This window comes from Neomonachus schauinslandi, chromosome 6, assembly GCF_002201575.2.
Source record: "Neomonachus schauinslandi chromosome 6, ASM220157v2, whole genome shotgun sequence".
Lineage (NCBI taxonomy): Eukaryota > Metazoa > Chordata > Mammalia > Carnivora > Phocidae > Neomonachus > Neomonachus schauinslandi.
Window position 1 is genome coordinate 51,350,883 of NC_058408.1, and position 14,293 is coordinate 51,365,175.

The window sequence follows — 14,293 nt, forward strand, 5'->3', positions numbered from 1 at the left end:
TAGTCTTTTATTTAAGGCAAAAATAAGACATTTTACTCAAGTATTTAATCACCCTTACTTTTCAGAACTTTAGCATTTGTCACTCTTCTGAATCGTGTGCTTACTCCAGATTTTCCATAAAGGATTTTATAAGGCAAATCCTCATAAAATCTCATATGCCTAGAGCATTTTTTAATCATACCCTCACATTTGAACTGCAATGTGATCAGAGGTATAAAATGCCAGGTTCAAATATTTGTTTCCTTCATATTTTAAAGTATTCCATTGTCTTTTGATATGCAGTGTTGCCACTGAGAAGTCTGATGTCAGTCTGGTCCTTGTTCCCTCTGGAGGCGATCTGCTCTTTCTAGAAGCTTTTAGAACGTTTTTCTTTTTTACAGTCTTCCACTTCACTATATGTTTTGGGGTTTGTTTTTCTTCTTATCTTTAGTCTGACACTCTGAAAGCCCTTTAAATCTGAGGTGTTTTATCTTTAATTCTGAGACATTTATCTTTATTATTTCTTTAAGCATTTCTTTCTGTTTTTATTTCCCCCTTTGAAGACTTCTTTAGCTAGATGTTGGAATGTATATTCTCTCCTCCAAATCTCTTAACTTTGTCTATGTTTTCTTTTCTTTATCTTCACTTTTAATCTTTTTAGAAAGTTCCTCAATCTGATTATCTAATTCATATATTTGTGTTCAGCTGAATCTAAATCCCCCATTCATCCCAACCATTGTGTTCTTACCTTCAACTATTATATTGTTCAGGCCTAATAATTCTACTAATTATTCATAATTTTTGTTCTTTTTTCATATTGTTATTATCCTTCCTTACTTCTTTAAAAAAGTGACATATCATGCTTAACTTAAACCTGGACTCTCTATCCTAATAATTCTTCATCAGGTGATGGGTGTCACACTGCTGTGGTCTTTCTTTCTCGGTAGTCTTACTCTTTAATGATAGATATTCTGGCCTGTGGGTTCATGTTCCTTTGGCATTATCACTTGTTATGTCTATTATGGGTGCATTAGAGAAGAACAAAGTACGTGTGAAGAGGTAGGTAATGATTAGTCCATGACAATATGGGGAGAAGCAAAAACGGAACTTCAAAACTTTTTCTAACCTACTCTCTCTCTTTTTGTACTGTTTTTGTCTGGTTTTTGTATCAGGGTAATGCTGGCCTTATTGAATGAGTTGGAAATGTTCCCTCCTCTTCCATTTTCTGGAAGAGATTGTATAAAATTGGTGATGTTCCTTTTTTAAATGTTTTCTAGAATTAATAATGAAGCCATCTGGGCCTGAAGGTTCTTTTTCTAAAGGTCCTAACTACAGATCCAATTTCTTTAATTGTTATGATATTATTCAGGTTATCCATTCATCTTGGGTGACTTTTGGTAGATGTTGATTTTCAAGGAAATGGTCTATTTTATCTAAATTTTTAAATTTATTTACATATAATTGTTTATACTATTCAGTTGGACAGGGATATGTGATCACTCTATAGGAGAGAGGGCAGTAAATTTCATCAAACATCAAACCATCTGCCATAGGTTGTAAGTTAGCATTGTGAATGTTATAGAAGGACCTTATATGTCACTATATACAGGATTTGATCTGGCCAATTCTTAATTGTATTGTCCCAAATGTTTTCAGAAAATCTAACTTTAATTTCCCTTTTCATAATCATAGGGATGGATATAGTGCTCATATGATATGGTACATTTAACAAATATTGACTGAGCATCTACCATGGGTCAAACACTGTTCTTAGTTCTGTCTGAGGGTAAAGTGATGAACAAGATGAGCCAGATGCCTACCTTCCTGAAACTTATATTCAAGGGGATAAGCCAGTTGGGAATAGACAAAGGAAGGAAATACGGTAATGTCAAATAGTGATAATATTATGAAAAAATAAACAGTAATGGAATAGGGACATATATGAAGAGCTAACTTCTAGGACATTTCGTATGGGAAGAAGCATTTTCTGATTGTCACTTTCTTCCCTTATCACAGACTCTGGCCTCAACTAGGATGGTCAGGAAAGGCCTCCCTTCAAGCTGAGACATTTGAGCCAGGACTTGAATAATTAGAGTGAATCACACAAAGAAGAGCATTCCGGGCATAGTAGGAGTAATTATTATACCCCAAAGAAGGAATAAAATTGACATGTTCAGCAGATTAGAAAAAAGCCAGCCAGAGAGGGTGGGAAATACAAGGCATTGGCCAGAGCATGCAGGGCTTTGTAGGCCAAGGTAAGGATTTTGCATTTTCTTCTAATTGCAAGAAGTCATTGCAATTGCAGCTATTGCATTGAAGAAGCCATTGGAGGGTTTTTGGCAAGGGAGAGATAAGGTGAGATAGGATCACATCTACATTATAAAAAAAAAAATCACTCATTAAGAAATGGATAATGGATGCAATTAGGGTGAGAATGGCAGGAAAAGACCAGGCAAGAGGTATTACCATGACCCAGCCCTCTCCTTGCCAAGAGCCCCAGGAAGGGGCCAGGCTAACAGCTGCCAGTCTAAGATCAACTAATCTGCCATGGAACTGAGTCTCCTGATACAAGTGAATCCAAGAACTAAGGCAAATTATGTCAGAACATTTCTCTATCAAGGTGCCTTCAGCTGATCTTTGAAAGGAAGATTCAGAAGTTTATTGCATTTGCCCATGGTGGGTAGAAGGCAGGTGGTCTGCAGAGCTTGAGGACCTTCCTCAGAAATGCTTCAAATAAAGGCATCCAAATTGTCTATTGTTCAGTTGATTCTCTACTCCTATTACATCCTTAAAAGCTTTTGTCACCTCTCCTCCGAGATTCCCAACTGAATGGGGTCTTACTTACCTCTAATCTTACCCCCATCTAATTCATTCTCCACCCCACAGGAAGAATAATCTTTATAAAAACTGAGCTTAAAGTCCATCAATTATCTCTTCATTCTGTAGCCTGCCTGAGAAGGTTCAACTCCTTAAATGGAATGATCTAGTACCCTCTTACCTCCCTGAGGCTCTCCCTTATCCACCCAACCCAACTTCTGGCTAACTCTGCAGTTTCCCAAATAGACCATGCTTTTTGTGCAGACTTGGGACACCCTTCCCCCACCAATTTGTAGCTAACTTCTACATCAGTTCCTAAAATAAGAAGTGCTTTCCGATTAGCACTTGCTAATCCTGCCCCATCCCAAGCTCCACCATTTGCCCTACCCTCACCAGCCCCAAACTTCACTACATACCCACCTCCATGTTTTGATAGCTCCCTCTGTTTATCTCTTTCCCAGAGCACTTAGAACTTGGGGTTATAATTGTCTGTTTCTCCCACAAGAGTGTGAGCAAAATGAAAGATGGGACTGTATCCTTTTATTTTTTATATTCCTATCTCTTAGCCCAGTTTCAGAACCCAACGATGCCCCCCATATGTTTGTTGAACAAATACATAAAAGAATAAACAGGTAAATTAATTAAAAGATGCTATTAAAGAGGCTAAAGTGGTAGGTTTTCACAGCCCATGTGGGCTGAACAAATAACTTTGCCCTGTCCGTGACCTCAGACTGCCCTCCACAAACCTGCCAACCAGAAACCCACTTCTGGGAAGAACAGTCTAAGCACTGGTGGAAAAGGCAATCACCTGCACTTCTGTGGAGCAGCACACTTTGCTGTGTAGTTACACAGAGATCTGCTAAGGTTGTCCTCAGAGGGAAACATTGGCATCATGGCTTTGGTCCTGATGCTAAGGCCATAAGAATGGGCAGGAAGCCGATGCTCTCCAGAGCTATCAACTCTGACCATTTTAAAGACTGCATCCAAGAATACAAAACAAGTAAGGAACAGGGGAGGGACAGAAAAGTCTCTTCCTTCACTCCCAGCCAGCTGGGGGTTATCTGATTGTGCTGTGTGTCACGTAGCTCACTTCACCCCACTCAGCATACAGCCTTCAGATGCCTAACACAAACCAATTTCTGAGCAATTCTTCCGGTGAGTGCCCCAGTGCTGTTGATCTCACGATTTCATCTAGAAACACTTAACCATGAGACATTTCAGTGTACCGATCACTTGGCATTGCTTTCCTCTTAACTTGGTAAACACCACAGCTTGTGCTTTATTAAAAAAAAGAAGAGAAAAGAAAAGAAAAAGCCTCTTTGTCAGGCCAGGCTCCAGTTATTGTATGAAAGGAAATAAAAACGTTCCAGTTTTGCTCTTGGTCCTAAAATTTCTGCCTTGGGAAGAATTATTGGAATGATCTATGTTAGGGTGAAAGGTGAGTTTCTGATGATATTAGATGGTGTGACATCCAGAGAGCTAGGGATGCCTGAAATCTGTCCCGACAACCTCTTAAGAATGTATGAAATCACAGTATACATGCAAGGAACATAGCAGAGTGAGAATCAGTGCATTCTTTATTATTAGTTAGGTCTAACAACCCTCAAAGCAGAACTTAATGGGAAAACTAGAACACAAGGTTTAAACTCAAGAATAAATAGAATCTCTTATTCCCTCTCTTTCCCGTCACCCTGTCTAAATCTTGGGGCCAGCCCACTCAAGACATACCTACTTGGGGGGGCACATGAGTTGTTCAGTTAGTTAAGTGTATGACTCTTGATTTCGGCTCCAGTCATGATCTCAGAGTCATGAGATCGAGCGCCATGTCAGGCTTTGTTCTCAGGAGTCTGCTTGAGATTCTCTCTCTCCTCTCCCTCTTCCACTCCCCCATGCTCACTCACAGTCTCTCTCTCTCTCTCTCTCTCTCTTTCTCTTTCTCATAAATAAATCAATCTTAAAGAAAGACAGGAAAGGAAAGGGAAAAAGGGATAGAAGAGAAGGAAAGAGGAGAGGGAGGGAGAGACAGAGACCGAGACATTCGGTCTAGTCACTAGAGCATAGGACCTAGGCAGAGAAAGCAGACTACCAGGCCCCTCAGGGGCATAGTCTAGCTCTTACAAAATTCCACCTCTTGGCCTCTTTGAGAAGAGGAAAATGTACCAGAGAAAGAGTGGAGTTCCAATCCAGCTGCTCTTCAGACTCATTGAGGAGATCTGGTAAGACACTGATCCCCTGCCAGCCCCCAACATTCTGACTCTTTTCATTTGCTGCAGAACCCAGAAATTTGAATTTTAATAAAGTCCCCATTTGGGAATAGTGAGACTCTGCCTCCTCTCATCTGATGAAAAGGAATAATGATTTGATCAAGGACTTGTGGTGTGAGGCAAAACTCTGGCAATACTGAGGGCCAGAGAGGGGTTGAAAGGAGTGGTTTCATGGTAGATGTGTCTTCTCCAAGTGCCCAGGATGTAAAATCCCAGTCACTGCTCCTGATATTCTACGCAGGCAAAATGCTTGTTGACTGACTTTCCGTTAATGCCACAGACTAAATCAAATCTAGAAACAACCAGGTGGCTTTGCAATTTGTCAAAGGTAAGACAAGTGTACCCAGCAACTATGCGTCAGCCCTGAACACATTTGGTGAGCCCCTCCACCAACCAGCCCAGTGTGGGGGCCCAGAAGGACAAAAACACAGCCCTTCTTCTCTCAAGAGTACAGTCTGGAAGCTTCATCTCATCCAAACTTTTGACACCACTTAAATCCACTTTTTCTTAAGTTGATTTTATTCCCATTTTCTGACTTTAAAAAACACGAATCCCTTTTTTATATGACATTCTTTCAGATATGTAAAAACTTCTCCAGGGCAAGCCATCTTAATTACTGTATTTGTTTTTGGTAGGTCCAACTTCAAGGTAACTAATGTGTTTGAACCTTTTTAAAATATCAATAACTTAAATAATCAACATCATCAAGGTGAAGAAAGTAAAACATCATTTACTTACCTATTCTGAAGTTTGGCTTGGTTTTATAGGTGTATTTATATGAGGTTGTCATTTTAGGTTTAGAGGAAGATGTTCTGCTGGGAACATACTGGGTACAGGGAAAAAAATGGGAGTTCTGGCCCCTTTAAGGAGCTAAATTGATTAAGAAAAAAAGACTATTTAGTGCATAAGGTAGGAGTGAGCTGAAGCCCAACATTCTGTGCTGATCTCATAAAATGAGAAAGTCAGGCAATGAGAGAAGAGTGGAGAAAGGAAGGCAGTCAGGCGGGTTGCTGCAGAGACCAGGTGGAGAAAGGCCTGGGAGCCAGGACATAATCATTTGCTCCCAAAGTAACAGGGAGAGGGGAAAGAGCTCACTTGCCCCTGTCCCCTGACACGTAATTGTAACCTCTAGGAATACGTGGGATCAAGAACTCTGTCAGGTTCTAGGACACGCTGCAGATGAAAGTTTAGAGCTTTCCTGCAGCTATTTCAGAAAATCAGTTTGGAGGATAAAGATGTTTAATTTGAACATAGAACTTTTTGAGGTAACTTTAACCTTTGGGGTTTTATATGCTTATAACATAAATACAGACATCAATTAATCCTTTGCTGTATGGATAGATGTGACTCCTGTAAACTGTATACATGTTACATTCATTGTTTAGTCAAGTTCAGGGAACACTTGACTTGGGGTCTCAAAACTTGAGTTCAAATGACCTGTGAAAGTTGTGAAATCTTGCTGAGTGCAGTTTCCTTGTCTGCCAAATAACAATCTGTCTGATCTATAACAATTTGCCTTTCTCTCAAAGTTTCTTGCAAGAATTAAGTAGAAATAAAACACACCTTGTCAAGTACAAGTTCTATAGAAATGTCTTATTACTCCATGGTGCAACCATGCCTGAAGTAGGCAGTGCCCTTGTTCTAAACTACCCCACATGGGAGCGAACTTTGACCATGGTATGGCAGCAAGCTGGACAGTCCCTGTGCTAGGAGATAACAGACCTACTGAACCCCGACAACCTCTTCCTAATACAGGATGCTTCACAGATGATCTGTGACAGGATCCTTAGATGACCAGGGCGTTCAGTGAGGATGTTCCATCGCCTTCCCTGTGTGGCATTATGCTGTCCACTTGCTCTGATTTCCCTCCCCCACAGCTGAACTCCAAGCAGCCCTCTGGCACACCTGTAGTGCGCTGGTGATGCCACTAGGGGTCACTATAGTGATTGCCCTATCCGCCCCCCTTCCTAACTGCTACAGTTCAAGGATGCAAAACTGCATCAACCACATTTCATTGACCCTGAGCATCATTTTATGTACAGAGCACCCAAACCACTTTTCCTTACATGGCAAGCTCTCCCTTTTACTTGCTCTTTCCACTCCTGCCGTCCAGAAATCTCCTCCGGTGGAATCTGTGCTTCTTGGCTTGCCTGCTAAGCATTAAAATTTGCCCCGAAGCTAAGCTCTTCAAGATACATGATTTAAGCTTCTCTTTTAGCTAATTAGATATTGTTCTACAAATTGGGCTGTTCTCTCTGAAAGATGAGCAGCAATTTATTTCCCCTGCCCTTTCCTTAAACTTAAACTGAACTGTAAAACCTGGCCATTTGATTGTTTAGTCCAATCAAGAGATTATTTTTTGCAAGGAGTAGAGATCCATCTTCTTGCTAACTCTGACCTTGTTTACGCATTCCTTCCTGCTGCTGTTGAGGATGACGGAAGGTTTTGCTTAATGCCTGTCATCTCTTTGAAAGGTGGGCCCTACTGGGGCGCCTGGGTGGCTCAGTCAGATAAGCATCCAACTCTTGATTTCGGTTCAGGTCATGATCTCGGGGTCATGAGATCGAGCCCATGTCAGGCTCCAGGCTCAGTATGAAGTCTGCCTAAGATTCTCTCTCCCCCTCCCTGTGCCCCTCCCCCTGCTCATGTGCACATGCTCTCTCCCTCTCTAAAATAAATAAATAACATCTTAGAAGAAAAAAAAAGAAAGGTGGGCCCTACAGTGATCTATTGTGGCCCATGCATCTGTAATCATCACCTGAGTAACCCCACTAACTGCATCAACACGCTTTTTTTTTTGTCTAAAGCCAAACAAATAGGTAAGAGAAGGAGCCAGACTGTGAACCCAGATCTTTGGTCCTCAGATAACTTAAAACTGTATATTGTTTGATAAATCCAACATCAGTTAGAGAGGGGGAATGCAGGATGATGTGGGGTTCCCACACACTGCTTGAGATCCAGTAAAGATTTCTTACTGCTCTTGATGAAGTCCCACAAGGCCCTCTACAACCTTCTCCAATCCAAGGGGTCATTACACATTGTAGGAGAAAGGATCCTTTCTGGAAATTGCCTCTTTTCCTATGCAGGGGGCCGGGTGTTTCCTCATCCTCAAGACTGTGCCCAGCATTTGATGAACGGAGACACTCTGAGTGGGGTGTATACCATCTTCCTCAATGGAGAGCTAAGCCGGAAGTTACAGGTGTACTGCGACATGACCACCGACGGGGGTGGCTGGATTGTAAGTACCTGTGGCTGTTCCCCATACACACAAACATCCTTAGTGTCTAGTACATCTGGCTCGGCATCTATGGATCCAAATTTCACCTCCCTCTGGCCAGTCTTCATCTATCCCCACCTGTCCATGTTGAGGCTCTTCCTTGCCTCTGGGCCCTTGCTCAGCAGTACAGTCATAGGTTTGGCCAAGCACTGGAAGGATTAAGCATATGGAGGCAGCAGTGGCCTGGCCCATTGAAGGGACCCCAGGAATACTGTTCCTTCTGCAAAAATAGTTAATGCAGGAGGGTGCCAGGGAAAGGGAGGAGCAGGGCTCTTGCCTGCTGAAGGCTGCAGCTATAGATAAAGGAGCAGAGGGGGTGGATCCTCTGTAGGAGGAGGGTCCTCTACAGGAAGAGGTGAGCCTCAGTGGAGAGGTCTATGGGATGACTGCATATGGGGGAGCAGATGAGGGGCAGAGAATGAATAGCCATCTCTAGTTACCAAGACCACCCCTGTCCCCATCTTCCCTGGCCTCCCCGGTTCCTCCCCAGAGCTCCCACAGCCTTTCGAATGCACCAGTGGTCAGGAAAAGAAAGACACCCTCCTTCCACGGCTAAGAGGGCAACACCCAGAGAAAGGAAAGGACAGCCTCACAAATGGCCCCACTTAGCAGTGCAGCCCACTATGCGTACAGGAGAGTTCCTGCAGCCTGACCCTAAAGCAGCCCAGCATTAGCTGGGTCCCACATACATGCAGCCCCTCTGCCCTCCTGTGGTTCCCCTCCAGCACTGCTAACACACAGCACTGGATATTTCTTGGTGCAAAATGGATAGATTTTTTTAATTGAGTTAAATGGTGGCTGTGCTCATAAGCTACTCTTGGGAGACATTTTCTTTTATGTTTCTGACATATTTGTGCCTCCTTCTTAAAGCATAATTGGAAATTGAAGCTGAGGCTGATGCATTGGAGGTTAAATGAAATTAGCACTTAAACAGCTCAGAAAGTGAGTGATATGTAGTTGCTTTGCCTGCAATAGGATGATGACAGTTACTAGCTGATTTGAAGATGGTCCTGTTCTTTTGGTGAGAAATGCTTTCTACTGCACTCTGTCCTGCAAAAAGATTAATTTGAGAGCCAAGCCTATTTCCCCTTGACTAGTTGGGGGCTTGAGATGGATCCTGAATCCTTTCTACATTGCAGAGGTGCAAATTAGTGTCAACATCACACCCTGGCCTATTTATCAGGGGCCTCTGCACTTGAAGAGAAGAGCTCTGAGAATCTCTTACGAAAACGGCTGTGTGAAGACCGAGCTCTGTACTGCAATGTTCCTTATCCGAGCATCTTTGTCATGGCAGATAGAAAACTCAGTTACAGCGATTTTACTCATGAGGGTTTATTTTCTTCAGCATCACTTTGTTTCTCCCCCTTGTCTCCCCAACAGGTGTTCCAGAGACGGCAGAACGGCCAAACGGATTTTTTCCGGAAGTGGGCTGAGTACCGTGTCGGCTTCGGGAACCTGGAGGATGAGTTTTGGCTGGGTAATCCTCCTTTGTGCTTTCCCTGGGAACCCTGCTCTGGCTTTTTGTCCCTCTCCCTCCTTTCTGTGTCCATCTGGGATGATCAGAAATGCCGTGTCTGTTGGAAAGTCGACAGCTCGTGAATTGCTTTCAGTACCTCTTGCTCTGTTTGGCTCCACTATTGATCTGTTTTTATCTTATTGTGGTGTTTTCCTCTTTGCTCTGCCTCTTCCCATCCTCATTAATAGTCTCTTATGCTGATGGGTCTTGACATGAGGCAACTACAAAGGAAGTGAGCTGCCTGGTGGGGGAGGGGGCGCAGGACACAGCCAGCTGGCTGGTCACCTCTCAGAAGCCAGGCACCCACTGGCCAGCCTGCAGGTCAGGAGAGAGAGAGGAGGCAGTCGCCCTGCCCCAGCTCCCCGGGGGGAATCTTATTACCTGACTTGGCAAGGGAAGAGAAAAATGAAAACGGCCTTGGAGGTGTCTTGCCATCTCCTAGAGGTCTGACCCAAGCGGGAGGTGCAGATTGAGAATGGAGCTGGTGTGAGAAGGTGAATACACACCCCATCCAGGCAGGTGGCAGTGGTGCCAACCCCAGAAAGCAGTAAATTGATTACCTGCATCTCCCTCTGGGTTAGATTTTCATAGTGATATGTACAGGGAGGCAGGGGGACAGGCGCATAACCGGGTTCCATATTTGTGGTCTCCTCTCTATATCTTGGTCACTACGGCATCCAGGCCTCACTGTCTTTCTCCTGGAGGCCACACGACAGCTCCCAACCTGACTTCCCTGCCTCTGGGACCACTCCATTGTCCACATGGCCATCTTCCTCACACCCAAAATCTGAACTGTAGTTAACCTCATTTGTAAACCCTTTCAGTGACTCCTCATCACCACCAGGTGAAAAACAAACCCCTTAGTTGAGGTACAAGGCTCTTTCTAATCTAGCCCTGGAGGCTACTCCCACCACTGAGTACCCCACGCCTCTCACCCCCACCCCCATACACACACCAACACCAAACTCCAAACCTTCAGAATCACTGCAGCTTCCTCTGCAAGGAATGTTCTCCCAGCCCACCATCCCCCTCCTCTGGACACCTTGGTGCCCATCTGTGTATATTCAGAGACCCAACTAAACTCCTCTTCCTGCGAGGAACCTGTCCTGCCCAATTTTCTCACCCTTTGCCTATGGGAGGATTGGCCACTCCCTCTTTTGTGGGCCCAAAGCAGTGTCCAGTTTTTCTTTCTGTCTCTTTTGGCTATGCTACGGAAACTTCTTTCAGGACTGGGACCACATCTTGGTCATGTTTTCATCCCATTGCCTCTTATAGTGTCTGAGATGGTAGGTACTTAAAGTGTAGGCACCGATCAGTTCGTCAATGATAAGAATTTATCGAGTATCTATGGGATGCCCAGATCTGTGTTGGCTGATGTAAGTAATAAAGCTACACGATAAGAACATTGAGAGAGAAATCAGGTGAATAGGAAGTATTTTTACCTTCCAGAAGTTTGCACACAGCTTGAGGGACAAGTACAATGCACACAAATCGGGCACCTGGCAGACAGGGCTCGTGTTCCCCAGACCTCAGCAGCTGTGCACCGATTCCATGATTTTTACATTATCTGTGAAGTGGCTGAACTATCCTGCACTTAAATGTTCTCTATATCCTTGCTTTATTTAATTAAATCGACTGTTTTGTGAAAGAAACTTCATAGAAAGCTAGTTATCATGTGCCGAAACAAAAGGGAGCCTTAAAAATTCATACAAGGAAAAGAAAACAATATTAATATTATTAAATGACAGTTAAATACAGGGGCTCCAAGCCTGATGTTGCCGGCCGTGGTACAAATGAAGGTTAGTAAGTATTGGGTGTTTCACCACAAAGTACTAGAACCAAACTGAGACTGAAAGTCAAGGTTAGGATCCGAGTTAAGGTTTCTCCTTAAACTATTAAGAAAGAAATAGAATTTGGAAATACCTTTCTCCCTATATGTTTAAGTATATTTTAGTCCTTATTCCCAAAGTATTTCTTCTATCATGAGAGATGCCATCCCACACTGAGAAACACTGTACTAACCGATGAACTCCCGACGAAAAGGCACAGATACTCAGAGAGGGGAGGGGTCAGCTTTGTGGAGGAGGCTCTGGGCGGTCAATGAGTAAGAAGAATGCAGGAGGGAAAGGACAAGAAAAGAGAGAAGGCAGGGATTCTTCTGACATGTGCAAATGGGATAGTAAAGAAGCCATCCAACCAGAGGAAAGGTGCAAGACAGGGAAAGAAGAAAATGAGGTTAGGTGGGTTGAATGAAGGCACATTATGGTATCTAAAGCCAGGAAGAGAAGTCCTGACATAATGCCATAGGTAACAGGGAGCCAGTGAGGGCTCTTGAATAGAGGCATGGCCTGGTGATCTATAGTTTGGTAGCAATACTCAGGTTAGGGGTAACTATGACCCATGGTTTATATCCCAAGTTGGGTTCCCCAGAAGCAGAACTAGAGTTCAAGGGATTTATTAGGGGAGTGCTCTCAGGAGTAGGGGAATAGAGGAAACAAGATAGAGCAGAGGAAAATATGCAAAAATGTGATTTTGGTGAGAGATGATCTTCAGTCTAATCCTCAGGAAAGGTCTGGATCATTAATTGCTCCTCCGAGTTGGTCCCCACTAGGGCAAGGGGTCTGGCCTTTCATACCCCCTACATCAGGCATTAATGTAGGTCTGCTTCAAGGTACGGGGGAGGGAGAATGTAGCTACTAAGGGGAAGTGACTCCTGTTTGGTCAAAGGCAATTATCCAAGAAGAAGGCAGCTGTGAGCTGTTAGCAGCCAACACATCCAGCAGCTGGGGGACATGTCCACCATCTACTAAGGGCATCCGGGCAGGTACCCCCAGGATCCACTATATCCACACAAGCACAAGTCTAGGGTAGGTTGTGGGTCAGCAACCCAGCGAACAGCAAACAGCCCTCAACTTATAATCAAAATGAAGCTTTAAATCTCAAACAGGATAGGGAAGCAGAAAGATCCAGGTGGCCCTCAGCCAATAATAGCACCTGTGTAGATTTCAACCTCTTTTTCCACAAAGAGATTAGCCTAAGTAATCTCTAAATTCCCTTCCATCACTGCAATTCTTTTATTCTCATCATGGTATACTCCGATAGACATCAGCTATGACAGCAAAGCAAAAGGACCTCGGTTCAATAGGCAGATAGAAATCAGGAGGACTCAGAGATCATCAGCAATGCAAGGTGAGTGGTTCAAAGTCTGGACAGGCAGGTCAAAATCAGAAAGTCCCAGAGTCCAGCCAGCCAGGGCAAACGGACAAGGGAATATATACAAGAAAACATCGCCAAGGAGAATGTGGGCTCACAGAGGTTTGCACCTTACGAGAATCTATTAGACCAAGATCCGGGAAGCTTAGAGCCCAAAGAGAAGCAGATGGGTGAAAATAACCCCCAGAAGACCAGTGCAGAGGGGGCAAAGCAAACTGTAGCAGGTAGATTAGACAGAAAGGACCTGGAGTCAGGCGGCAAATGGCAATATCCCCTGACCTGGCTATGGGAGCCCCAGGAGGGCTGGAAGCTGAGAAAGGGCAAGGCAGTTGAACAGAATCTCTTTTGCAGGCTACTAGGCGATGGTAGGATATCTGGCTCTCCTAGGCCCCTAGCACCTGTCCTGAACTCTTCTATCAGCGTTTCTACCTCTGGCTTCCTATCACTCAAGCCAAAGAATTCACGCCCATGTAATACGTCTTGTCATTTTCACCCAACACCATGGTTTGGAGTGGAAGGTGGTAGGGGACAGGGCCAGGAATCCCGAGGCTCAAGGTTTGTGTGCTACTGAGTCAAGACTGGATGTTAGGACCCCTGAGCTGACATGGGGGGGGGGGGGGGGGGGGACCCATCAGCAGACCAGGGTTTGTCTTTTTGCAGGAGGAGTTTCTGAATCTGGCAAGGTCTGTCTGATAAATGACCTGAGAAGGGCTGAGGGCGAAAGCAATCTGGATCCCCCTCCCCCTCTGTAACATCCACTGTGAGACCACAGTCCCATTTCACTCCCATTTCCAAAGCCGCTGGGACCAGGCCCCCAGCATTCTCTGCTCTTCTCCACAGGGCTGGACAACATACACAGGATCACATCCCAGGGCCGCTACGAGCTGCGCGTGGACATGCGGGACGGCCAGGAGGCGGCCTTCGCCTACTACGACAAGTTCTCGGTGGAGGACGGCAGAAATCTGTACAAGCTGCGCCTAGGGGGCTACAACGGCACCGCAGGTACCCCGGCCCCTGAGCAGACGCCGGGCCGGTGGGCGGGCAGCAGGACCAGCTCCCCCCGCCCCCCGCCACGCCCCGCGGTCTAAGCCTGAACGGCCCGGGCAGTGGCAGCACCCCCACAGCGTGTGAATTCCCTGCCAGCCAAAGAGCAGGGCGGAGGGAGGGCTGAGAATCACTGGGGATCCCTAACCACCCCGGTGATCTGAAACCAATTTTTCAGGATTT

The 14,293-nt window shown here is 44.7% G+C and overlaps 1 protein-coding gene across 2 annotated transcripts in view; it reads left to right on the top strand.

The window, feature by feature from the left end:
* TNR (tenascin R) overlaps positions 1 to 14,293 on the top strand; it is an 80,139-nt gene that overhangs the window by 60,577 nt on the left and 5,269 nt on the right. For both annotated transcript variants that reach the window (XM_021682610.1, XM_021682611.1), the window contains 3 exons: positions 8,147 to 8,298; positions 9,718 to 9,814; positions 13,907 to 14,068. In XM_021682610.1, coding sequence (XP_021538285.1) covers positions 8,147 to 8,298; positions 9,718 to 9,814; positions 13,907 to 14,068 — 411 coding nt within the window. The remainder of the gene's footprint in view (positions 1 to 8,146; positions 8,299 to 9,717; positions 9,815 to 13,906; positions 14,069 to 14,293) is intronic.